Raw genomic sequence first — 27,327 nt, forward strand, 5'->3', positions numbered from 1 at the left:
TTAGATAAACATATAAATAATGACAATATTTATTTATAAATAATTATTTATCTACTTAATATAAAATGATTCAAAAAGAATGAACGTGAAATGTGTTACGTAATTATTGCGATATTTGATAACATGATAACAATATTGGTAACATGAGAACTGTATAAATCACCTGTTACAATGTTGTCACATCGCACAGCACTTGGCATCACTGTATGGATTCACCAAATTGTAACTACAGTGTTGTGTGTCACTGAAGAGGATTTCAAAATGGCGCTCTGTAATGGTTCCTCCGATGTAAGTTTGATTTTCCTGTCACATGAATCCTATTGCCAATTACACTCCAGTCGAGTAGGAAATTAAGCTTAACTATGTAAATGATAGATCGATAAATGTGAATAATTAGAGTATTCTTATCTGCTTTTTTAAACTCCTATCGTTCAGTTCTTGCCACAGATGTGTACCTAGTTGTGTACGGATCTTAAAATTAACCCTTCATTGAACGTACTGCGGTGACAGAAGCATATAAGCTGAAATCTGTTTTTAGCTTTTCTCGAAATTTGTGGAGAAAGGAGTTTGTTTGTTTCTCCATAACTTTCGAACGGGTTCTCCAATTTCGATGAAATTCGGCAAATATGTTGAACACCTTGCTAATGAGATTTTGAGTTCCATCGGGCCTCGTAGAGGTCCTTCTTCTGAATGAGTCCTACAGTTAAATAAACCACTTGTAAAGTTAGGTGACGGACAAAAAGGACTTTCAGAAATGAGCGAAATAGGTCACGGACATGTTTGCGTAATGTCAGTGAATTCGCTACACCATTCCTAGACAACAAAGAACAAACATGGTACAAAAGACAATGCAAAAACTTAGAGTTTTGTAAGAATACTACGAAAGCCTAATCAGTTGATTTTAAAATTTGAATTTGAAGTCACATTCGAATATCGTGGTAGATACCTAGTACACAAGGAGTTGGGGTCTGGAAAAAGACAAGGCTGAAGGAGAAGAGTAGGAGGTTAAGGAGAGGAAGAAGAAGAAAGAGAAAAGAGGACTGATGGAAGGTCTTGGAAATGTAGAAGAAGAAGAATAACGAGGAGAAGAAGAAGAAGAAGAAGAAGAAGAAGAAGAAGAAGAAGAAGAAGAAGAAGAAAACGAACGAGGAGAAGTAGGAACAGAAAAAAGAGGAGGAGGAGGAGGAGGGGGAGGAAAAGAAGACGGAGAAGAAAAAGAGGAAGAAGAGGAGGAGGAAGAAGAAGAAGAAGAGGGTAGAAGAGAAATAGAACTGAGATAGGTTTAACGATAACTGTTAAAAAAGGTCTTTAATCACCGGGGTTTTACCCTTTATTGCTTGGGCCGGGAAAATCCAGCAACATGCGATTGCCTGGATGGTCAAGCACTCCCAATAGACATACCTACATACATAGATCAACTTCAATGATTCATTGGGTACTCTCCCGCTATCACGTACGAGTGCTATCTCCTCTCATTATTTCTCAAATGTTACCTCACAATCTCACATATTATATTCTATCTGTTTCAGGCAGACCGGTGTAAGAGTGACAGCTTCAATGACATCCTTGATTCTTTTGGTAAGTTTGGTAATGGAACAGCTTGTTCTAAGCTGACAGCCTAAATAAATGACTACTTATACTTGTTATACTCGTATATTAGAAGATAGTTCTAAGTAGGTAAATAGGTTGTAACCATATATATACCTACCTACTCTTTAACTTTAGTTACTCGTAGAAAATATATTTGTATGTACCTATATCTATTGGTAAGCCCCACACTTAGTGAAAACCTCCTATTCCAGATTTTGAACTACAATCTCTTTACCTGGTTTTATTGATTTGGGTTAGGTATAGCATATTGACGGATAGAAGATAGAATATACCTAATACCTACCTAACATAATTATGTATGTATTGGTATGTCTACAAGAAAACAAAACCACAATCTGTTTTCCTTCAAGCTTCAAATTATTGAATTTCGATATTCCTTAGGTCCTCTCTCTCTCTCTCTCTACCGTTCTTCTTCTTCTCTCTCTTTCTCTTTTCACTCATATCTTTCTCCCTTGCCTCTCTTCTTCCCCTCTCTCGCCCTGACTTCTCCTCCTCCTCCTCTTCCTTCTTCTTCTTTTCTCTTCTCCTTTTGAGGTATTTCTCAAACCCCAATATATTATCTTTAACTTCATACCTCTCGTTCTCTTCTCTCAATTTCCCTCTTTCTTTCCTTCCATCCCTTTGTCTGTCCTACGCCAGTGTATAATGATAGGCTAAGAGCCAGGGGCTGGGGGCAAGGGGCTGCTACTTCTGCTGAAAAATGAAACTTTTCATTTTCTTTGTTTATCAAGAAGAAGTTAAGATAAGGCATTCCTGCTTAATGTAGGTTCATGCTTTTCTCATTTATAATTATTGTTTTGTATACTTTGTACACAAGGAGTTGGGGTCTGGAAAAAGTCAAGAAGAATAAGAAAGAGAAAAGAGGACTGATGGAAGGTCTTGGAAATGTAGAAGAAGAAGAAGAAGAACGAGGAGAAGAAGAAGAAAAAGAAGAAGAAGAAGAGGAACGAGGAGAAGAAGAAGAAGAAGAAGAAGGAGAAGAAGAGGAGAAAGAAGAAGAGGAGGAGGAAGAAGAAGAAGAAGAAGAGGAGGAAGAAGAAGGAGAGGGTAGAAGAGAAAGAGAACCGAGATAGGGTTAACGATAACTATATTAAAAAAAGGTCTTTGATCACCGGGGTTTTACCCTTCATTGCTTGGGCCGGGAAAATCCAGCAACGCAGATGAACTTCAATGATCCAACTCTCCCGTTATCACGTAAGAGTGCTATCTCCCCTCTCATTATTTCTTAAGGGTTACCTCACATATTATATTCTATCTGTTTCAGGCAGACCGGTGTAAACGTGACAGCTTCAATGATATCCTTGATTCATTTGGTAAGTTTGGTAATGGAACAGCTTGTTCTAAGCTGACAGCCTAAATAAATGACTACTTATAGGTACTTGTTATTTATTGTAAATAGTTCTAAGTAAATAGGTTGTAACCATATATTGTATATTGTATACCTACCTAGGTACTCTTTAACTTTAGTTACTCGTAGAAAATATATTTGTATTTGTATTTATATCTATTGGTAAGCCCCGCCCTTAATGAAAAGTTCCTATTCCAGATTTTGAACTACAATCTCTTTACCTGGTTTTATTGATTTGGGTTAGGTATACCATATTGACGGATAGAAGATAGAACATAATACCTACCTAACATAATTATGTATGTATTGGTATGTCTACAAGAAAACAAAACCACAATCTGTTTTCCTTAGCTCCTCTCTCTCTTTCTCTCTCTCTCTCTACCGTTCTTCTTCTCTCTCTCTTTCTCTTTCCACTCATATCTTTCTCCCTTGCCTCTCTTCTTCCCCTCTCTCGCCCTGACTTCTTCTCCTCCTCCTCTTCCTTCTTCTTCTTTTCTCTTCTCCTTTTGAGGTATTTCTCGAACCCCAATATATTATCTTTAACTTCATACCTCTCGTTCTCTTCTCTCAATTTCCCTCTTTCTTTCCTTCCATCCCTTTGTCTGTCCTTCTCTCCCTTTCTCTCAAACCCGTAAAACTCTACATACAATATCCTGTATATAATTTCTTTCTCAAAATCCTGTCCGTTTCCTTTCCCTCTTTGCCCTCCCCCTCTCTTCCTTTTCCGCCTTCTCGTCCTTCTCCATTTCTTTCTTCTCTTTTCTCTCTCTCACCTATTTCCTTTTTCTCGTAATACCCTCTTCTTCTCCTCTTTTCCTCCCCTCTTCCCTTAACCTTCTTCTTCTCTTCTTCCTTCCCCTCCTTCTTCTTTCTTCCTCATTTCCTTCCTTTGCATTTCCTTTCCCTCTTTGCCCTCCCCTTCTCTTCCTTTTCCGCCTTCCTCTCCTTCTTCTCGTCCTTCTCCATATCTTTCTTCTCTTTTCTCTCTCTCTCACCTATTTCCTTTTCCTCGTAATACCCTCTTCTTCTCCTCTTTTCCTCCCCTCTTCCCTTAACCTTCTTCTTCTCATCTTTCTTCCCCTCCTTCTTCTTTCTTCCTCATTTCCTTCCTTTGCTCTCTTTGTTCTCTTCTTCCTCCTCTATCGTACAAACTTATGAACCTCGTTCATTCTTTGATGTTTCGGAAATTGAAAACAGTTTCTGAGTAGAAATCATGCCAGTATAATACAAGACAAGGGTATGTGAGCTAAAATCAAACGAAAATGTTGAAAAATAAATACGAGGAGAAAGTCAGGAGAGAGGAGGAGGAGGAGGATGAGAAAGAAAAGAGATGAAAAGAAGAAGAAGAAGAAGAAGAAGAAGAAGAAGGAGAAGGGGAAAAAGCTGAGACTTGAAATTGGTTTTATACTTTTTTCCTCACTTGTCGAGAATTTGTGTGAACGCCCGGAAATAGAGGTCAAACATTGGATATGCAATGTGCAAGACAAAACTGGAATCTAGAATTTCATATTCATACCGTGACCTAGTTCCCTAATGATCAACAAAAAAACTATGGCCAACCAACACTAAAAATACTTAATTTTAGCCCAATGAACCACAATCTATTCTAACCTAATGAACCACCTAGTATGTTACACTAACTTTTGGACACCCTGTAATTCTTAAGTGTAAAATCCCATTCATCCTGTTCCTAACGTATATATCTTCCGTATATTTTTATTTCCCTTTTTTTAACCCTTACAGAAAGTCAATAAGGAGTAGAAATCATGCCAGTATAATACATGCCAAGGGTATGTGAGCTAAAATCAAACGAAAATATTGAAAAATAAATACGAGGAGAAAGTCAGGAGAGAGGAGGAGGAGGATGAGAAAGAAAAGAGATGAAAAGGAAAAGAAGAAGAAGAAGAAGAAGAAGAAAAATGGGGGAAAAAAGCTGAGACTTGAAATTGGTTTTAAACTTTTTTCCGCACTTGTCGAGAATTTGTGTGAACGCCCGAAAATAGAGGTCAAACATTGGATATGTAATGTGCAAGACAAAACTGGAATCTAGAATTTCATATTCATACCTAGACCTAGGTACATAGACTCCCTAGATTTGAAAGTACCTACCTATTAACAAACTAATGATCAACAAAAAAACTATGGCCAACCAACACTAAAAATACTTAATTTTAGCCCAATGAACCAGAATCTATTCTAACCTAATGAACCACCTAGTATGTTACACTAACTTCTGGACACCCTGTAATTCTTAAGTGTAAAATCCCATTCATCCTGTTCCTAACGTATATATCTCCCGTATATTTTTATTTCCCTTTTTTTAACCCTTACAGAAAGTCAATAAATTCCAGATGTGCTGGCGAAAGCTGTGAAGAATAGGGATTTTTTTAAAATAAATAATAATAATAAAGAAAATCATGTGCAATATTAACCCCCAGCATCCCCCTCTTATTTTTCTTTCCATCAATTTCAGCTCCAGATGTGCAGGCGAAAGCTGTGAAGAATAGGGATTTTTTAAATAAATAATAATAATAATAAAGAAAATCATGTGCAATATTAACCCCCGGCATCCCCCCTTATTTTTCTTTCCATCAATTTCAGCTTCTCCCCCTCTTTCTCCATCCCCTCCTCCTCTCTCTTCTTCTCATTCTTCTACTCTTTCTTCTTCTCGAAGCACAATGTTCACTCTGCCGTTTCGAGAAAGAACCTTATTGATTTAGGGTAATGTTCGACCCCGGGCGGGAATCCGCAACCTAGCCCTTACAAAGCAGGCGTGTGCTACCTTCCAAGGTAGTTAGACTAACCAAAGTCGCTTGTCCCCCGTGTTTCACTAAAAGCCTAAACTGGCTGAAGTGCAAGGCAACCTTGAGGAAAAATTCTGTTCCCCCGTGTTTCAGAAAATCACACTCAGTCTGCCGGGGGACAAAGCAATGTGCAGTTCTCCATCAACGTCACTTCCCGTGTTCTGTGTAGAGACTCTACGGTTATAATGCTGGCCTGGGATAGCTCCCTATATGAGGAAACACAGGATAGCTTATCACTGGAATCCAACCCCATTTCAAGGTATGAAAAAAAATCCAACCCCATTATGCTGTTTTGATTCAGCTTTTTGTCTTCCAACTTGGTTGAATGTCTTCTTTCGTAGCTCTTGAGCTCTCATTTTCTTCAATCAACAGGTCCTACAAATTTTTCAGTATTTTCCTATTCTTTAAGGTCAAACTCTTTGATTTTTTTATTTATTTCTACAAATATGTAGTACTTTTGAGATGACGTAATACGAGTAACGAAAATCTTCGAAAACATTACTTGACCATTCATTATAGGTAATGGTTGCTGTGACAAGATCATTCTGATAAGCTGATTTCAAAATTAATTTTCATTTCAAGGTCGGAATCAGAGATCCAGACAAACACGACCGGTGCAAAGACTCGGCGACGCTCATTGGTTAAACTTGAACCCGGGCCTGATGACCTTGACAAGCATGATAATGACCTTGACATGAACATGACGTATTTGGTGCAAATGAGGGAGCGCGCTGATTGGATAGCTCTCAATATGGTAAAGTGTAACAGATTTTTTAAGCACCTAACCCAGGTATCCAGGTAACTATCCAAGGCTTCTCGTTTTCAAATACCACCTTGAACTCTCCATAGTCCATGCCCGCTACTCAAGCTCAAGCATAATTATGCCCGCTACTCAAGCTACCTTGACAAGCATGATAGTGACCTTGACATGAACATGACGTATTTGGTGCAAATGAGGGAGCGCTCTGATTGGATAGCTCTCAATATGGTAAAGTGTAACAGATTTTTTAAGTACCTAACCCAGGTATCGTTTTCAAATACCACCTTGAACTCTCCATAGTCCATAATTATGCCCGCTACTCAAGCTCAGACTGCTTGACAAACCGTGGTCTGACATACAGTCTGAACGTGTCTGAATACTCTATTTTTGAAAAATGTGTCCCTAAAGTACCAATATTGAGCCAGAGCAAAAAATTTCCCTTCTGGTGGTCCAAGAATGCTGTTATTGGCCATTCATTATAGATTATAGGTAATGGTTGCTGTGACAAGGTCATTCTGATAAGCTGATTTCAAAATTAATTTTCATTTCAAGGTCGAAATCAGAGATCCAGACAAACACGACCGGTGCAAAGACTCGGCGACGCTCATTGGTTGGCCCTGAACCCGGGCCTGATGACCTTGACAAGCATGATAGTGACCTTGACATGAACATGACGTATTTGGTGCAAATGAGGGAGCGCTCTGATTGGATAGCTCTCAATATGGTAAAGTGTAACAGATTTTTTAAGTACCTAACCCAGGTATCGTTTTCAAATACCACCTTGAGGCTCTCAATATGGTAAAGTGTAACAGATTTATCAAGTACCTAACCCAGGTATCCAGGTAACTATCCAAGGCTTTTCGTTTTCAAATACCACCTTGAACTCTCGATAGTCCATAATTATGCCCACCACTCAAGCTCAGACTGCTTGACAAACCGTGGTCTGACAACACAGTCTGAACGTGTGTGGCGGAAATATTTCGAGACGTAGGTCTCTCAGACGATCTGACAGACTGCGGTTTGTCAAGCGGTCTGAGCGTGAGTGGCTGTGGCCTTAAGGATTGACTTTCGCGGCGATATTCACATCTCTCGTTCAAGTCACAGTATACTCACTCAACAAATAACAGTCTGAATGTCTGTGGCGGAAATATTTCGAGACCTAGGTCTCTCAGACGATCTGACAGACTGCGGTTTGTCAAGCGGTCTGATCGTGAGTGGCTGTGGCCTTAAGGATTGACTTTCGCGGCGATATTCACATCTCTCGTTCAAGTCACAGTATACTCACTCTCATCTAATCACATGTAAAATATTTGATCGTTCATTGAACGTACTGTGACTGGAGTGTTACCGAGAAGGGGGAAAGAAAGAAAAAATTAAAATAGAAAAATATAATACAGATAAAAAAGCTCAGGTCTCAGGAGGGCAGGAAAATTCCCAGGAACCTTCCCAGAATCCTGGCTTGGGAAAAACAAGGAAGAGACAAAGTGAGAAGGAAAAAATATAAAAAAGGGAAAGGGAAATGGGAAGTAAGAAAAACAAGCTGGGTGTTTTTTTGGTTCTCTGGACAAAATTTGCACCACCATTTTCGTGATCCTGGTAAAAAGACCTTTAATTTGATATATATGTAGGTCGTCCAGGTTTGGATAAGTCCTTCTATGGGGACAGACAGAGTGACAGAGTCAACAGAGTGACGACACCGAAGCGAATACAATAGTCCGTCCCTTATACCTTTTTATTATTAGTAATAATAAAGGAAGGACGGACTAGAAAGTAGGGGCGACAGAGGAAAAGGGAGAAAGAAATAGAAAGGGAGACAGAACAAAAGAAGAAAAAGAAAACAGAAGGTAGGCAAAAAGGAAGGTAAGGAAGAAGGAGGAAGACAAAGTCAAAGGAGAGAGAAGGAATAAAAGGATGAAAATGAAGGGAAGTAAAGTGTTGTCAAGTCTCAAGCACATAACCAAAACGGCGTCAATACATCATACTTATCAACACGGGAGAGGAAGAAGAAGAAGAAGGAGTAGAAGAAGGAGTAGAGGAAAAAATGTGTGTAAAAGAGGAGGAAGTAAACGTGCGAGAAAAATCGACGAGAGAGAAAGAGAGAGAGATGCTTGGAGAAAGAGAGAAGGAGAGAAAAAAGGTAGAAAATGGGGGGGAAATGGGTAATAAAATAGACGAACAAGTAAAATTGATAAAGAAGGGATAAAGGGTGAAAGCGAGAAGGAGAGGAAGAAGAAGAAGAAGGAGCAGAGAAAAAAATGTGTGTAAAAGAGGAGGAAGTAAACGTGCGAGAAAAGAAATTGACGAGAGAGAAAGAGAGAGATGCTTGGAGAAAGAGAGAAGGAGAGAAAAAAAGGTGGAAAATGGGGGGAAATGGGTAATAAAATAGACGAACAAGTAAAATTGATAAAGAAGGGATAAAGGGTGAAAGCGAGAAAGAGGAGGGAGGCGAGGAGCAGAGAAAAAAATGTGTGTAAAAGAGGAGGAAGTAAACGTGCGAGAAAATAAATCGAGGAGAGAGAGAGAGAGAGAGAGAGAGAGATGCTTGGAGAAAGAGAAGGAGAGAAAAAAAGGTAGAAAATGGGGGGGAAATGGGTAATAAAATAGACGAACAAGTAAAATTGATAAAGAAGGGATAAAGGGTGAAAGCGAGAATCCACATTCCCAGGTAATTGTACTATTGAGTAATGCTAATGAATGACTATAGTGTGTCCAGATCAATGTGCCAGCAAAAAATAGGCATTGATGCCAAACATGTCACATTGTCACATGTGCAATGGTAGAGAATCTTTAAAAGGGGAAGGTATATTGCACAGTGCTTCCTCCGACAGTGAAACAAAGTCAGGCTGGGCGATATCCACCTTGCCTGCTCTGGAATCAAACCTCTGAACTTAGAGCTACCTCTGCATTTTAAGAGAGAGTTTATCCAAAATAGACCTTTACCTCAATTGCAACAATGTAAGGATTTCCTGCAATCTAATTGGTTCAACCCCTTATTATATTCTTGGTCCTCAGATTCATATTACATTCTAACCACCCCCAGGCTACACAACAAGTCCATCCAAATTTATCCAACAAGATTGGAAGATAAAAATGGAGAAGGAGAGGGAGAGACAGAAAAAGCGAGAGGATAAATCATATTTCTGCCTACCTCTATCTCTCTATCTTTTGTAGACTTGTTTACAGTTTACACAATTTATCCCCCTCCCCCCCCTCTCTCCTACACAATAGTATTGTATCAAAGGCTTTTGTAACATCTAGCTCTGCCTTATCTGGGATACTGGGGTTTTTGGTGTGTAGACCTTTGGGAGAAAGATAGCTCTACTATGTGGTACTTATCTTTTTTTTTCTATTTTCTCCTATTCTCCTAAATCGCCGTTTGTTGCTCTTTTTGTAAAAAGTTTCAAGGTTTATCCTTTCTCTCTAACGCTAACAAGTTTGCTTGTTAAAAATAAGGGGTTTCTATTGTCCCGAAATCGAAGACAGGGACAGGGTGGGAGAAAGCCAGCCGTTCCGAGAAAGAACCTTATCGATTTAGGGTAATGTTCGACCCCGGGCGGGGATTCGCAACCTATCCCTTACAAAGCAGGCGTGCTACCTTCCAAGGTAGTTAGACTAACTAAAGTCGCTTTTCCCCCGTGTTTCACTAAAAGCCTAAACTGGCTGAAGTGCAAGGCAACCTTGAGGGAAAATTCTGTTCCCCCGTGTTTCAGAAAATCACACTCAGTCTGCCGGGGGACAAAGCAATGTGCAGTTCTCCATCAACGTCACTTCCCGTGTTCTGTGTAGAGACTCTACGGTTATAATGCTGGCCTGGGATAGCTCCCTATATGAGGAAACACAGGATAGCTCAGCACTGGAATCCAACCCCATTTCAAGGTATGAAAAGCCTCGTTTTTATGCTGTTTTGATTCAGATTTTTGTCTTCCAACTTGGTTGAATGTCTTCTTTCGTAGCTCTTGAGCTCTCATTTTCTTCAATCAACAGGTCCTACAAATTTTTCAGTATTTTCCTATTCTTTAAGCTCAAACTCTTTGATTTTTTTTTTTTTATTTCTACAAATATGTAGTACCTACTTTTGAGATGACGTAATACGAGTAACGAAAATCTTCGAAAACATTACTTGACCATTCATTAGAGGTAATGGTTGCTGTGACAAGATCATTCTGATAAGCTGATTTCAAAATTAATTTTCATTTCAAGGTCGGAATCAGGTATCCAGACAAACACGACCGGTGCAAAGACTCGGCGACGCTCATTGGTTGTTGATTCCGGGCTTGATGACCTTGACAAGCATGATAATGACCTTGACACGAACATGACGTATTTGGTGCAAATGAGGGAGCGCGCTGATTGGATAGCTCTCAATATGGTAAAGTGTAACAGATTTTTGAAGTACCTTACCCAGGTATCCAGGTAACTATCCAAGGCTTCTCGTTTTCAAATACCACCTTGAACTCTCCATAGTCCATAATTATGCCCGCTACTCAAGCTCAGACTGCTTGACAAACCGTGGTCTGAGTGTCTGACAAACAGTCTGAATTAACATTATTCTTACCGTTTCTATTATTACTGGATACTAGGTATTTGTGTTTTTCTACTCCGACTCGAGTTTCGCCTATCTTATAGGCATCTTCATGGGAAACTGACTATTGGGTTGTTGTTGTTGTTGTTGTTGCTGATAGTGACAATGGGGGTGGGGGTACTGTCACCTGATCATAAATCAGCTGGTTCCTTAGATACACTAGATTAGGGACCGTTTCAACGATTTCGTTCACACACTTCCCGGTTTCTACGGCGTTATGGATCTCGATTTGTTCGTGGTAAAGAATGTCCCGGAAGTGCGAGCCTACCCAAAGCATTTTATGTTCGGCCTTGTTAAGATCGTGACCGGTTTCGAGAATGTGTTGCGCGAAATTTGATTTTTCGGGTTTGTTGTTACGCGCCGCGGCAAAGTGTTCGCGAAGGCGAGTTTTTAGACTACGTCTCGTCATTCCCACATATATGCATCCGCACTCGCAACGTAGGCTGTATACTCCACTGAGCTCATCCGGTGGTATAATGTCTTTCCTTGAAAATAGAGATCTTAATGTTGGGCTGCTAAAGGCTGGGATGCAGTTATATTTCATAAGAGTGGGTTTTAATCTATTTTCCAGGCTTCTAATGTACGGTAGCTTTACGTACCTAACGGACGGTGGGCTGGTTTTGGTGTATAAGGTCTTGTTGAGCTTATGTTTCACTGTACTATTGAAGACTTTCCTCATTTCGAAATCTGTGAAGCCATTGTTGCGTCCTATTTCCCGGATGGTGCGGTATTCATCGTTATAATCTTCATGATTCAAGGGGGTGCTGAGTAATCTGTTGTAATAGTTGCGGAATACTGCTGTTTTATGGTGATGGGAGTGGTAGGAGTTTGCGGGGATGATAGTGTCCGCAAAACTTTCTTTCCTGTATATCTTAAATTTATGTTTATTGTGTTCGATACTTATCGTCAGGTCGAGGAAGTTAATCGTTTTTCCCCCGAATTCTAGTTCTAGTTTGAAATCCTCCCAGAGTTGGTTTATCTTGTGAAGTAAGATATCCAATTGTCTCCTAGTTCCCAGCCATAGGATGAGTATGTCGTCGACATAGCGATGTAGGTATAGTATATTGTTTACCAGGTTACTAGGTAATTTGAAAATCTCCTTCTCGAATTCTACCATATAAAATTCGCTCAGGATCGGTGATAAAGGGGATCCCATAGGGCAACCATCCTCTTGTTGATAACAGATATTGTTAAACTGGAAGTAGTTGTTTGTTTGTACTGTTTTTAACCCTTCTATAAGCTCTTGGATCTCGTCTCCTGTGAGGTTCGAGTTACTCAGTGTGTTAGCGATGATGTCGATCACTTTTCCTATCCTTACATTGGGGAATAAGTTCTTAACGTCTAGTGATATTAGACTGCCCTTCTCAGGTATTTCCAGATCCTTGATTTTGTTAATCAGTTCCCCCGAGTTCTTAACTGAGTACTCAGATTTATAATTAGGGAGTGCTTTCTTTATGGTGTCTACAAGGAACTTTTCAAGTAGGTGCGTGGGTGACGTGACTGCACTAACTACAGGTCTAATAGGGGCGTTTTTAATGTTTGTACTTTGTGTATTTTGAGATTTCCGTACAACCTGGGTGCGATATGGTTAATCACTTTAAGAAACTTAGGGTTAGGGGTTAGCTCTTTCATCGAGTTTATATAACTTGTTATGTTGGACTGACATTGTTTGGTGGGGTTATTGGGGAGGGGGCGGATTAGTGGGTCGTTATTAATAAATTCGAGGACTTTTCTATTGTATTCTTGTTTTTCCAGAATCACAATGGTGTTACTCTTATCCGCTTTGGTCATCACTAATTCGTTATCTAGAAGTTTGTTTTTAATGCCCTTCACTGTAACCACTTCCCTGACTCGTTGTTTTTTGGTAGATCTATCTTCATTGTTGATGTTCACAGATACATTATGTAACAGGGTGTGCCGGTCAACCATTTTCAGCCGCGGTACGCACCGCGGCATTGCCGCGGCGCGTAACAACAAACCCGAAAAATCAAATTTCGCGCAACACATTCTCGAAACCGGTCACGATCTTAACAAGGCCGAACATAAAATGCTTTGGGTAGGCTCGCACTTCCGGGACATTCTTTACCACGAACAAATCGAGATCCATAACGCCGTAGAAACCGGGAAGTGTGTGAACGAAATCGTTGAAACGGTCCCTAATCTAGTGTATCTAAGGAACCAGCTGATTTATGATCAGGTGACAGTACCCCCACCCCCATTGTCACTATCAGCAACAACAACAACAACAACACCGGAACTATCTAACGCTAAAATCCTGGTCAGTGTCAATGGGGTAAGTATTTGATTCGTTTTGTTTGTTTTCTTTTTTTCTTTTGGTTTGATAAAGTGTAACGTCACTGTATAGTGTATAGCTATCACAGCTGCTAAGATCTTTAGTGACGGGGATTTTATTCTCTATTAAAAGCGACATTGGTTCTATCTAGGCTTGCCAAATATCCAAAATGTCGATTCGGGACGAGAATCCGCGATGATCTGTCACCCAATTTGAGCTCAAGTGGCGGAAATCTAGAGACCTAGGTCTCAAGCTTTTTCAACCACATACGTTCTAACTGACAGACTCAGGTTTGTGAGACCGCGCTCATACCAGTCACTGGAAAACAGAGGTCTGTAAGGAGAGAGTGAATGAGTGAGTTAAATCGGTAAAAAAGAACTATGTAATCTTTTCAGTGGACTACTCATACTCAGTCAATGAGTCAGATTCTGAAGAAAAACGTTTAAAGACCTCGCGAAACCATTAGAACGATTGTTGATCTGTCACCCAGTTTGAGCTCAAGTGGCGGAAATCTAGAGACCTAGGTCTCAAGCTTTTTCAACCACATACGTTCTAACTGACAGACCCAGGTTTGTGAGACCGCGGTCATACCAGTCACTGGAAAGCAGAGGTCTGTAAGGAGAGAGTGAGTTAAATAGGTCAAAAAGAACTAGATGTACTCTTTTCAGTGGACTACTCATACTCAGTCAATGAGTCAGATTCTGAAGAAAGACCTCGCGAAACCATTAGAACGATTGTTGTGCCGTCAAAATTTTCCCAATGTGCTGTGCAATGTTGTCAGTTGAATGGTTTATGATCGGGTTTGTTCGTTTATGATCGGATTTGTTCGTTTCAGCTCCTGATCCTCCTCGTAACGTCAGTGTGTCCGAGCGTATCAGTAACCATAACAACTTCCTATATGACCTTGAAGTTAGCTGGACCAATCAGAATGGTCCGTTGCCTCTGCGACATTGGATTCAGTTTGAGCGACTCAGTCCTGATCCGGAACTATCTAACGCTAAAATCCTGGTCAGTGTCAATGGGGTAAGTATTTGATTCGTTTTGTTTGTTTTCTTCTTTTCTTTTGGTTTGATAAAGTGTAACGTCACTGTATAGGACAATCTTGCTCCTTCATTTCAGACCTCTAAGAAGTTCCTCACAGTGACACACCTCACACCAAACACTGCCTATCAGTTCAAAATAATTGCAGTCTGGAGAAAGACGAGTGAATCCATCAGCATTGGAGTGAGTCATCTATCAACGTCCACATTCCCAGGTAATTGTACTATTGAGTAATGACTCTAATTAATTAAGGAGCGCGGTAGCGCTCCGCCCCGCAAAGTCAAGAAAGTTTGACCGCGCTACTAGAGATATTTCTTTAAACTAGGGACCTCAAAACGTCTTTTGACACTAAAAACTGACCATCGAAAATTTGACCCGATTAGATTACTTTCCTTCCTATAGGATAAGGAAAGTAAAAATCACTAGATTTCGACTTGTAATCAGTAAATCACTAGATTTGCCAATGATCACTAAAATTAGTGATAAATCACCAAGTCTGGAGACCTTGCAGGTAATTGACCGTCGTGTTGCGTCAGTGTAAGTGTAACATGGAACCAAGTGACCTCTTGGACTACAATATCATAGCTTTTTCTCCGAGGCCAGTCACTCTCTATGAGGTACACCTGACAGATAAACCTGATCATGTCCGCTTGACAGGTCTACCTGAGAGTGTGTGTGCTCAGCAGATATCAGGTAGAGATGACAGACGAACATTGTCAGCCGTACCTGTCAGGTCTATCTGTATGTGAGTAGCTGGACCGAGATTGTTTATACGTGTTAACCCCTTACTATATTCTTGGTCCTCAGATTCATATTACATTCTAACCACCCCCAGGCTGCACAACAAGTCCATCCAAATTTATCCAAACCGGACAGTCGGGTTAAAGTTTTCCTGGACTCCATCAACTGGTAAGTTCGAAGTACCTACTGGATATTGATTTTTGTTCAGCTTGTACAAAAAAGTGGCGTAGTTTGAAATGATATGATAATTAATTTGTTACCTTTGTTATTTGTAGCATGTAGTAGCCATTGTAGCCTACTGCTGTGACTTATAGCTATAGGGACTTTTCAGTCCTAATCGAGCAGTAACTGCTTATAAACTGTTTACAAACACTTATTCTGTTTCATATGGTTTCAGATGAGTTTTGCAGATTTGATCTTTTCTATTGGCACAACATAGAACAAGGCAGCCCTTGCCATATTAAACTTAGTAAGGTAAGATCCACTCGACCGCTTTCTTCTTCGCCTTTTGCCTTCACGTCGTCAGCCGCTCAATCAGCCTTATGTTGATTACTTTTAGGTTTATATTTTGGCTACAGATTTTATGAGTAGATGCCTTTGAAACTCAACCTATGCTATTTCTTTAGCAAGGGACTTTGGGTTTCTTTTCCTTCTGTGTCAAGTGTCATGCAAATAGTCCTACTAGATACTAGTTTACTATTGTTTTCAGCCTGATGTGGACAACTCCTATGAAGTACGGGACCTACAAGTCGGCACTGTGTACTACTTTCATCTCCGCGGTCTTTTCTTTAGCAAGGGACTTTGGGTTTCTTTTCCTTTTGTGTCAAGTGTCATGCAAATAGTCCTACTACCTAGATACTATTGTTTTCAGCCTGATGTGGACAACTCCTATGAAGTACGGGACCTACAAGTCGGCACTGTGTACTACTTTCATCTCCGCGGTCTCTCCTACAACCACACCACTGAGAGGTCTAGTCAGTCCCTGGACTTCAATCAGTCCATCCCTCCCTGTCTCGAACTGTACCATAACGATCTCAATATTTGCCGTAAGTCAGCCGAATTACCTAATAATGGCCTCTCACACTCAGATCGTCTCACAGATGATCTGTCATCCAGTTTGAGCTCAAGTGGCGGAAATCTAGAGACCTAGGTCTCAAGCTTTTTCAACCACATACAGACTCAGATTTGTGAGACCGCGGTCATACCAGTCACTGGAAAACAGAGGTCTGTAAGGAAAGAGTGAATGAGTGAGTTAAATAGGTAAAAAAGAACTAGATGTAGGTACTCTTTTCAGTGGACTACTCATACTCAGTCAATGAGTCAGATTCTGAAGAAAAACGTTTAAAGACCTCGCGAAACCATTAGAACGATTGTTGTGCTTGTCTGCTTGTGCCGTCAAAATTTTCCCAATGTGCTGTGCAATGTTGTCAGTTGAATGGTTTATGATCGGGTTTTTTCGTTTACGATCGGATTTGTTCGTTTCAGCTCCCGATCCTCCTCGGAACGTGAGTGTCTCGGAGCGCATTAGTAACCATAACAACTTCCTATATGACCTTGAAGTTAGCTGGACCAATCAGAATGGTCCCTTGCCTCTGAGATATTGGATTCAGTTTGAGCGACTCAGTCCTGATCCGGAACTATCTAACGCTAAAATTTTGGTCAATGTCAATGGGGTAAGTATTTGATTCGTTTTGTTTGTTTGTTTTCTTCTTTTCTTTTGGTTTGATAAAGTGTAACGTCACACTGTAAAGCTATCATAGCTGCTAAGATCTTTAGTGACGGGGATTTTATTCTCTATTAAAAGCGACATTGGTTCTATCTAGGCTTGCCAAGTATCCAAAATGTCGATTCGGGACGCGAATCCGCGAACATAATTGCCAAATCCGCGAACATAATCGCGAAATCCGCGAACAAAATCGCGAAATCCGCGAACATAATCACGAAATCCGCGAACATAATCGCGAAATCCGCGAACAAAATCGCCAAATCCGTGAACATAATCGCCAAATCCGCGAACATAATCGCGAAACCCGCGAATACAGTCGAACCTGGATAAACGAGAATTCAAGGGACCAGCTCATTTTTTCGTTTAAGGCTGTTTAATACAACATTTTCTCGTTTATAAAGGTTTAGCAAAGAAGTGGAAGAGCAAACTGATGAAAGCATGACACATTTAAACAAGTTAAGAACAAATTCTGATTTATAGAGGTAGGTACCTAATTTTAAAGTTAAAAAACGCGTCCCGAATTTTTTCTGGGACAGAAACGGAAATTCGGGACAAAACGCCCCAAAATGAAAAACTGAACGGGACGCCGGGACACCCCCTGAAATTCGGGACTGTCCCGGCCAATTCGGGACGTTTGGCAAGCCTAGTTCTATCTAACTATGATCCTGGGATTGGTTGGCAACTTCAGAAAGCTTAAATAAGCCTCTGTGATGTTAGTTTAGTTGGTTAAGATCCACCGAAAATGGTCCATGGAATGTCTGATGTAATTTTCTAGCAACTTTCTTAACCTACCTCGGGGGTCTCAACTTGGTAAACAAGAGGGCTTGGGTTCAATCCCAGTCGAGGTGTATAAATTTGCCGTCTAATGTTTGGATCACTACGCCACCAAGGGAAGTATTTCACGTAACAGTGCAAGTTGGGCTTTATCCTTTATTGAACCAGCTGGTGAGGTGTGAGAAATAGGCTGTGCTGTAATATAAGTAGGAGAAGGCTGTTGTTGTTTCGTATATGTTGTTATTTAATGTTAAAGTTTTCTATCCTATTTTCATCTTATATTTTTACTTTCTATTACTACAGTATAGCGGAGCTATACTAGTAATGAAAGTATTGCAATCGGTCCAAATTTTCAAAATCGGGACTATCTATGATCCTGGGATTGGTTGGCAACTTCAGAAAGCTTAAATAAGCCTCTGTGATGTTAGTTTAGTACTTTAGTTGGTTAAGATCCACCGAAAATGTTCCATGGAATGTCTGATGTAATTTTCTAGCAACTTTTTTAACCTACCTCGGGGATCTCAACTTGGTAAACAAGAGGGCTTGGGTTCAATCCCAGTCGAGGTGTATAAATTTGCCGTCTAATGTTTGGATCACTATGCCACCAAGGGAAGTAGGTATTTCACGTGCGAATTGGGCTTTATCCATTATTGAACCAGCTGGTGAGGTGTGAGATATAGGCTACGAGAAATAAGCTGAAAAAAAGTAGGCTGTGCTGTAATGTAAGTAGGAGAAGGCTGTTGTTTCGTATATGTTGTTATTTAATGTTAAAGTTTTCTATCCTATTGTCATCTTATATTTTTTTCTTTCTTTCTTCCTGCCACTTGAGTGGAGTTTTCTAATACTTTAGATAGGTAAGCTCCCCCTCTCTCTCTCTCTCTCTCTCCCTTTCTTTCTCCCTTTCTCTCTCTCTCTCTCTCTCTCTCTCTCTCTCTCTTTGACTCTCATTCTTTTCTTTATTTGCTCTCTCAAACTTCTTTATCTTCAAAATGAATTGCGATATATATCTCTTCCTCTCTCTTTCTTTTTTTTCTCTCTCTCTCTCTTCTCATTCCTCCCACACTCTTTCAACTCTCTCTCTTTATATCGTTCCTCCTTCTTCTCTCTCTCTCTTTCTCTGTCTCTCCCTCTCTCTCACACACAATTTTTCAACTCTCTTGCTCTCAACTCTGCACATCTAACCATTACTTTCTCTCTCTCTCTTCTCATTCCTCCCACACTCTTTCAACTCTCTCTCTTTATATCGTTCCTCCTTCCTCACTCTCTCTCTCTCTTTATATCGTTCCTCCTTCCTCACTCTCTCTCTCTTTATATCGTTCCTCCTTCCTCTCTCTCTCTCTTTATATCGTTCCTCCTTCCTCACACTCTCTCTCTTTATATCGTTCCTCCTTCCTCTCTCTCTCTCTCTCTTTATATCGTTCCTCCTTCCTCACTCTCTCTCTCTTTATATCGTTCCTCCTTCCTCTCTCTCTCTCTTTCTCTGTCTCTCCCTCTCTCTCACACACAATTTTTCAACTCTCTTGCTCTCAACTCTGCACATCTAACCATTACTGCCTCAGTCGTGTAGTGGTCAATGCGTTCGCTTAGCAACGTGGTCAAGGGTACTGGTTCAATCCCAGTCGAGGCATGAAATTTTATCCCCATTTGTTTGAACCAGATGGTCACCCCTCCGGATCCTAATCACGCGCAACGTTACTTAACTTCAGTGATATATTGGGAATGGGTGCATTCAATGTGCTAAAGCCGTTGACCGATTCAGGAGCTGACCTACATATTTTATCATGTCAGATTTTTCCCACTGGTCGCCGCGCCCATGGCTTTGTAGGGGGTCTTGACTGGAACAGCGCTCACCCTGTATTTAACGTTAGGTATGATTTACCCATTATACTGGAGCAGAAGCAACGTAGGAACAGATGTTGTTGAGATATTGAACAAGCGGAGATTGAGCTTTATATCAGCACATCAGCAGGCATGATTTTCAGAACAACCAATTCCAGGAATTATTTGATAGGTAGCAGAATGATGATCTTTTCTATCCACAACAAAAGTTGTGCAATTTTCATATTTCTTTATCGAAGTTCTGACAGTGACACCTGTCAGATAAGCAAATTTAACAAAGAATAGGCACTTCTGCTCTAGACTTGAAACTTGATGTCGACCTTTTTTTTTGCTCGATTTAAGCCTTTTTTTCCAAGAGAGATCTTCTGAGGTTTTACTTTCGTATTTGTTCCCGAAAACATTTTACAATAAAATTTCTTAATTTAACAATTAAAATTGCCTCTATTAATTATTTAAAAATGGAGGACATTATGTCATAGTTTCCATTTTTCCCGTCTGAGCGTTTTAACTCTGAAAAAAAGGTGCTTTACATTTACACCAACTAAACCACCAAACATATTTAGTTCTTTTAGAGAAAACCCCCCTCTTATAAAGGCCCTGTCCAAACCCCTCCCCCCCTTTATTTACAGTCCTAAAAATATTGTTTTGGAAAATGTTTCACTTTTTTCTTCTCCTTTATTTCAATTTAAAATCAACAAAACTTTGGTCCAATTTGTTTTGATTAATGTTTCTAGTCATCTTGTACCTGCCTGACTACGATGCGAATATCTACTTTATTTATAGACTGCCACTGGCGCAGCGTCGGACGGAAAAGTCGATTGTCGTCGTACCTACACAGAAAGCACCCTCTGAGGCTAAGGTGTTGGTTCAAACAGCCCTAAAAGTTGGGTTCAGCTTATATGTATATACCTACTAATCTACCACCAGAATCAACAAAGAAAAGTTGACAGAAAAAAATCCATACCCTAAAAAAAAAAAAAATTCGTTCCCTCTGTAGGTAAGGTTTCCCCTTGTTGCAACGTTGCCGCTTGTAATACCTACGTTGCCAAACTCACCCTGCTTAACTCCCCGCCCCTTCATTTTCCACAGAATCAATCGTCCGCCATCTTGGAAGACGTCTGTCTCGGGTTCAAATACAAGGTGTTTGTCTGGTCTGAATCCCCGGCCGGTAATAGCAGCACCCGCGCTGTCGCACTGAGATATTTGGATTTCTTTAGCAAGGGACTTTGGGTTTCTTTTCCTTCTGTGTCACGTGTCATGCAAATAGTCCTACTAGATACTATTGTTTTCAGCCTGATGTGGACAACTCCTATGAAGTTCGGGACCTACAAGTCGGCACTGTGTACTACTTTCATCTCCGCGGTCTCTCCTACAACCACACCACTGAGAGGTCTAGTCAGTCCCTGGATCAGATTTTTCCCACTGGTCCCCGCGCCCATGGCTTTGTAGGGTCTTGACTGGAACAGCGCTCACCCTGTATTTAACGTTAGGTATGATTTACCCATTATACTGGAGCAGAGGCAACGTAGGAACAGATGTTGTTGAGATATTGAACAAGCGGAGATTGAGCTTTATATCAGCACATCAGCAGGCATGATTTTCAGAACATGTAACAGTGCGAATTGGGCTTTATTTTTTACATGGTTTTATTTTACTTTTTTATTGAACCAGCCGGTGAGGTGTGAGAAATAGGCTACGAGAAATAAGCTGAAAGGAATAGGCTATGGTGTAATATAAGTAGGAGAAGGCTGTTGTTGTTTCGTATATGTTGTTATTTAATGTTAAAGTTTTCTATCCTATTTTCATCTTTTATTTTTTTCTTTCTTTCTTTCTTCCTGCCACTTGAGTGGAGTTTTCTAATACTTTAGATAGGTAAGCTCCCTCTCTCTCTCTCTCTCTCTCTCTCCCTTTCTCTCTCCCTTTCTTTCTCCCTTTCTCTCTCTCTCTCTCTCTCTCTTTCTGACTCTCATTCTTTTTTTTATTTGCTCTCTCAAACTTCTTTATCTTCAAAATGAATTGCGATATATATCTCTTCCTCTCTCTTTCTTCCTGACACTCTCTTTCTTTTTTCTCTCTCTCTCTTCTCATTCCTCCCGCACTCTCCCTCTCTCTCTCTTTATATCGTTCCTCCTTCCTCTCTCTCTCTCTCTGTCTCTCTCTTTCTCTTTCTCTGTCTCTCCCTCTCTCTCACACACAATTTTTCAACTCTCTTGCTCCCAACTCTGCACATCTAACCAGTTTACTGCCTCAGTCGTGTAGTGGTCAATGCGTTCGCTCAGCAACGTGGTCAAGGGTGCTGGTTCAATCCCAGTCGAGGCATGAAATTTTATCCCCATTTGTTTGAACTAGATGGTCACCCCTCCGGATAATAATAACGCGCAACGTTACTTAACTTCAGTGATATATTGGGAATGGGTGCAGTCAATGTGCTAAAGCTGTTGACCGATTCAGGAGCTGACCTACATATTTTATCATATCAGATTTTCCCCACTGGTCCCCGCGCCCATGGCTTTGTAGGTGGTCTTGACTGGAACAGCGCTCACCCTGTATTTAACGTTAGGTATGATTTACCCATTATACTGGAGCAGAAGCAACGTAGGAACAGATTAGTCGTGTAGTGGTCAATGCGTTCGCTCAGCAACGTGGTCAAGGGTACTGGTTCAATCCCAGTCGAGGCATGAAATTTTATCCCCATTTGTTTGAACCAGATGGTCACCCCTCCGGATCCTAATCACGCGCAACGTTACTTAACTTCAGTGATATATTGGGAATGGGTGCATTCAATGTGCTAAAGCCGTTGACCGATTCAGGAGCTGACCTACATATTTTATCATGTCAGATTTTTCCCACTGGTCGCCGCGCCCATGGCTTTGTAGGGGGTCTTGACTGGAACAGCGCTCACCCTGTATTTAACGTTAGGTATGATTTACCCATTATACTGGAGCAGAAGCAACGTAGGAACAGATGTTGTTGAGATATTGAACAAGCGGAGATTGAGCTTTATATCAGCACATCAGCAGGCATGATTTTCAGAACAACCAATTCCAGGAATTATTTGATAGGTAGCAGAATGATGATCTTTTCTATCCACAACAAAAGTTGTGCAATTTTCATATTTCTTTATCGAAGTTCTGACAGTGACACCTGTCAGATAAGCAAATTTAACAAAGAATAGGCACTTCTGCTCTAGACTTGAAACTTGATGTCGACCTTTTTTTTTGCTCGATTTAAGCCTTTTTTTCCAAGAGAGATCTTCTGAGGTTTTACTTTCGTATTTGTTCCCGAAAACATTTTACAATAAAATTTCTTTATTTAACAATTAAAATTGCCTCTATTAATTATTTAAAAATGGAGGACATCATGTCATAGTTTCCATTTTTCCCGTCTGAGCGTTTTAACTCTGAAAAATAGGTGCTTTACATTTACACCAACTAAACCACCAAACATATTTAGTTCTTTTAGAGAAAACCCCCCTCTTATAAAGGCCCTGTCCAAACCCCTCCCCCCCTTTATTTACAGTCCTAAAAATATTGTTTTGGAAAATGTTTCACTTTTTTCTTCTCCTTTATTTCAATTTAAAATCAACAAAACTTTGGTCCAATTTGTTTTGATTAATGTTTCTAGTCATCTCGTAGCTCGTACCTGCCTGACTACGGTGCCTTGTCAATAAATCATGTCTGAATTATTATTATTATTATTTGATTGTTGTGCTTTCTATAAAATACAGCCTCTTTAGCGTCCTCTCCTTCTTCTTCTTCTTCTTGTTATTCTTTTGGTATATGTATATTAGGTCTGTGTATGTAGGTCTGTGTGGAAAGAGAGAAAAAATTGGGAGAGAGAGAAAGAAAGAGGGAGGGAGGGAGGAAGAGAGGGAGAGAGAGAGAGAAAGAGAGAGAGAACGACACATAGAGAAGGAGAGAGAGAGAAAGAAGGGAGAGAGAGAGAGAACTCATGTTCATACTTGTACAATTAATGAAAAAGTTTGGGGCTATGTTTGTTAAACTCTAACCGCTCAGGTTTATTTCTCTCCTCTAAAATGTTAACATGTTTTATTAATTTATTTCATGTTGGAAATATCTACTTTATTTATAGACTGCCACTGGCGCAGCGTCGGACGGAAAAGTCGATTGTCGTCGTACACAGAAAGCACCCTCTGAGGTTTAGGTGTTGGTTCAAACAGCCCTAAAAGTTGGGTTCAGCTTATATGTATATACCTACTAATCTACCACCAGAATCAACAAAGAAAAGTTAAATATCTACTTTATTTATAGACTGCCACTGCATGGCGCAGCGTCGGACGGAAAAGTCGATTGTCGTCGTACACAGAAAGCACCCTCTGAGGCTTAGGTGTTGGTTCAAACAGTCCTAAAAGTTGGGTACAGCTTATATAATATATGTATCTACCTACTAATCTCCCACCAGAATCAACAAAGAAAAGTTGATAAGTTGATAGAAAAAAAAATAATAACTCGTTCCCTCTGTAGGTAACTCTCTCGCTCTCTTTGCCTACGGAGTTTACGAGGTTTCCCCTTGTTGCAACGTTGCCGTTTGTAATACCTACGTTGCCAAACTCACCCTGCTTAACTTTTCGTTTATGATCGGATTTGTTCGTTTCAGCTTCCGATCCTCCTCGTAACGTCAGTGTGTCCGAGCGCATCAGTAACCATAACAACTTCCTATATGACCTTGAAGTCAGCTGGACCAATCAGAATGGTCCGTTGCCTCTGCGACATTGGATTCAGTTTGAGCGACTCAGTCCTGATCCGGAACTATTTAACGCTAAAATCCTGGTCAGTGTCAATGGGGTAAGTATTTGATTCGTTTTGTTTGTTTGTTTTCTTCTTTTCTTTTGGTTTGATAAAGTGTAACGTCACTGTATAGCTATCATAGCTGCTAAGATCTTTAGTGACGGGGATTTTACTCTCTATTAAAAGCGACATTGGTTCTATCTAGGCTTGCCAAATATCCAAAATGTCGATTCGGGACGCGAATCCGCGAAAACCTAGACGTCCTAGACCCTTGACCAATGGAGTGTGTCTGAAGGCATATGATGTGTTCCAATCCACTACGACCCCAAATGTTAAAGTCTCATTTCTTCTCTTTCAGATGTCTCCAGATACCAAACTGGTGCAGCATCATTTCCACCACCACAACAATAACAACATCTCCACTGAACCCATCCCCCATCCAACCTCCTGGACGAGAAAGTACGGCAAACTCATCACATCCACTAATTGGAAAGACGAGTGGGAGATTTCTCCAGAGCGTCTTATATTAGGGGAGGTGTTGGGACAGGGGGAGTTTGGAGTGGTAGTGAAAGGGTTGCTGGGGGATGGGCCGACTGAAGGGGCCTCAGGACAGCCCGCTATGGAGGTGGCCGTCAAAATGCTGAAAGGTAGGGAGGCCAGAACTTCAGGCAATTCATCTGTGAAAAGTTTCGCTTGGATCACTTTTGTTCCGATCATAGCACGGCAGTTAAAAGAAATAAGTGTAGGTATATTTGACGAAGGAAGGAACGTAAGGCCAGCCTTGGAAGACGCCCGACTTGTAAGCACTGGGTCGCAAGTTCCATTCTCACAATTCGAATTTTTCTCTAAACAGATAAGGTTCATTCCCGGAACGGTTGGCTTTCTGTTATCCTGTCCTCTCTTTTCTCTTCGATTTCAGAACAACAAATCCCCGTTGTTACAGTTCCCTACATCAAATCCATACAAAAAAGCATAGTGCATAGTGGTTGGATGGAAATATGGAATAGAACACCCCTGGCCTGCTGGGGGATGGGCCGACTGAAAGGGCCTCAGGACAGCCCGCTATGGAGGTGGCCGTCAAAATGCTGAAAGGTAGGGAGGTCAGAACTTCAGGCAATTCATCTGTGAAAAGTTTCGCTTGGATCACTTTTGTTCCGACCATAGCACGGCAGTTCAAAGAAATAAGTGTAGGTATATTTGACGAAGGAAGGAACGTAAGGCCAGCCTTGGTTGGAAGACGCCCGACTTGTAAGCACTGGGTCGCAGGTTCCAGTCTCACAATTCGAATTTTTCCCTAAACAGATAGGGTTCATTCCCGGAACGGTTGGCTTTCTCTGTCCTCTCTTTTCGGCCGTGTTATCCTGTCCTCTCTTTTCTCTTCGATTTCAAAACGACAAAACCTCCGTTGTTACAGTTCCCTACATCAAATCCATACAAAAAAGCATAGTGCATAGTGGTTGGATGGAAATATGGAATAGAACACCCCTGACACCCTGGTATTAATACCGCCCCTTAATTTAGAACTTTTTTTAAAGAGGTTTGACAGAGGGAACTGTAACTGCTATGGTCTTATCGTCCCGAAATCAAAGAGAGAAGGAAGACAGGATAGGGTTCCGAGGACGAACATTATCCCATCAGGATAAAATCCGCCCCGGGAATCGAGCCCAGTGGCCTAGCGCTTACAAGGCAGACGCACTACCAACTAAGCTAGCTAGGCTGGCTGAACCTTAACTTAATTTATGCCGTAGGACGAAAGCCAGCCGTTCCGAGAACGAACATTATCCCATCAGGATAAAATCCGCCCCGGGCGGGAATCGAACCCGGGTCTAGCGCCGTTCCGAGAACGAACATTATCCAGGATAAAATCCGCCCCGGGCGGGAATCGAACCCGCGGCCTAGCGCTTACCGCCTCGAGAACGAACATTATCCCATCAGGATAAAATCCGCCCCGGGCGGGAATCGAACCCGCGGCCTAGCGCTTACAAAAGCCAGCCGTTCCGAGAACGAACATCATCCCGTCAGGATAAAATCCGCCCCGGGCAGGAATCGAACCCGCGGCCTAGCGCTTACAAGGCAGGCGCGCCACCAACCAAGCTAACTAGGCTGGCGCGATTACAAAATCTCCCACTGAAGAAATCTCCCTCAAAATGAGCTCTAACAAAATTGTACCAACTAAGCTGACTAGGCTGGCTATTAATTATCTTGATTTCAACCCTACTGTTTACCATCTTCCTCCGGACAAAGGATAAAATCCGCCCCGGGCGGGAATCGAACCCGCGGCCTAGCGCTTACAAGGCAGACGCACTACCAACTAAGCTAACTAACTTTGTTTATATTATAATTTATCAGATTATCAGTTTTTTTTTTTTCGTTCTATTTATTTATTACTTTCTTTATCGTTCAAATGTCCAAAATTATTATAATATTCCCATTTCAGCAAACGCGGATGCCAAGACGTACGACAAATTCCTGAAGGAAAATTTTTTTTTGCTCGATTTAAGCCTTTTTTTTTCCACTGAGATCTTACTTTCTTATTTGTTCCCGAAAACATTTTACAATAAAATTTCTTTATTTAACAATTAAAATTGCCTCTATTAATTATTTAAAAATGGAGGACATCTCTGATGAGCTTGGAAGTTAACGTTCCTGCATTGTAAGCGATAATACATTGAAATGGGGGTCTTTTCTGACGAAATTCCTGTGTGCGGAATCCAGTATGTAGGACTATTGCACCCTCCCGGGCCAAACTTTTTCCTACACAGATAAGTGAGATAAGGTTCCTTCTGGGAGCGGCTGGCTTTCTCCTATCCTCCTTCACCTCCTTCTCTCTTCGATTTTGGGACGATAAGTCCTTCGTTGTTATAGTTCTCTCTATCAAAACTCTGAAACCTCTAAAAACTTCTGAACAAAACCTCTAAAAAATTCTGAACAAAACCTCTAAAAACTTCTGAACAAAACCTCTAAAAAATTCTGAACAAAACCTCTAAAAACTTTGAACAAAACCTCTAAAAACTTCTGAACAAAACCTCTAAAAAATTCATTTTATGAAAACCTCTGATT

At 40.8% G+C, this 27,327-nt stretch overlaps 1 protein-coding gene across 1 annotated transcript in view; it reads left to right on the forward strand.

The window, feature by feature from the left end:
* Positions 1 to 106: 106 nt before the first annotated feature.
* Positions 107 to 27,327, forward strand: part of LOC103515195 (tyrosine-protein kinase receptor torso-like) — a 38,392-nt gene continuing 11,171 nt past the window's right edge. The window contains exons 1-14 of the mRNA XM_026827962.1: positions 107 to 288; positions 1,530 to 1,578; positions 5,857 to 6,022; positions 7,076 to 7,247; positions 14,518 to 14,653; positions 15,247 to 15,348; positions 15,578 to 15,654; positions 16,052 to 16,226; positions 16,666 to 16,853; positions 20,609 to 20,749; positions 20,812 to 20,959; positions 24,137 to 24,324; positions 24,626 to 24,914; positions 26,705 to 26,767. Of these exons, the coding sequence (XP_026683763.1) occupies positions 172 to 288; positions 1,530 to 1,578; positions 5,857 to 6,022; positions 7,076 to 7,247; positions 14,518 to 14,653; positions 15,247 to 15,348; positions 15,578 to 15,654; positions 16,052 to 16,226; positions 16,666 to 16,853; positions 20,609 to 20,749; positions 20,812 to 20,959; positions 24,137 to 24,324; positions 24,626 to 24,914; positions 26,705 to 26,767 (2,011 nt within the window). The 5' untranslated portion in view covers positions 107 to 171. The remainder of the gene's footprint in view (positions 289 to 1,529; positions 1,579 to 5,856; positions 6,023 to 7,075; positions 7,248 to 14,517; positions 14,654 to 15,246; positions 15,349 to 15,577; positions 15,655 to 16,051; positions 16,227 to 16,665; positions 16,854 to 20,608; positions 20,750 to 20,811; positions 20,960 to 24,136; positions 24,325 to 24,625; positions 24,915 to 26,704; positions 26,768 to 27,327) is intronic.

Source organism: Diaphorina citri, unplaced genomic scaffold, assembly GCF_000475195.1.
Source record: "Diaphorina citri unplaced genomic scaffold, Diaci psyllid genome assembly version 1.1 scaffold1295, whole genome shotgun sequence".
In the NCBI taxonomy this organism is placed as follows: Eukaryota; Metazoa; Arthropoda; class Insecta; order Hemiptera; family Psyllidae; genus Diaphorina; species Diaphorina citri.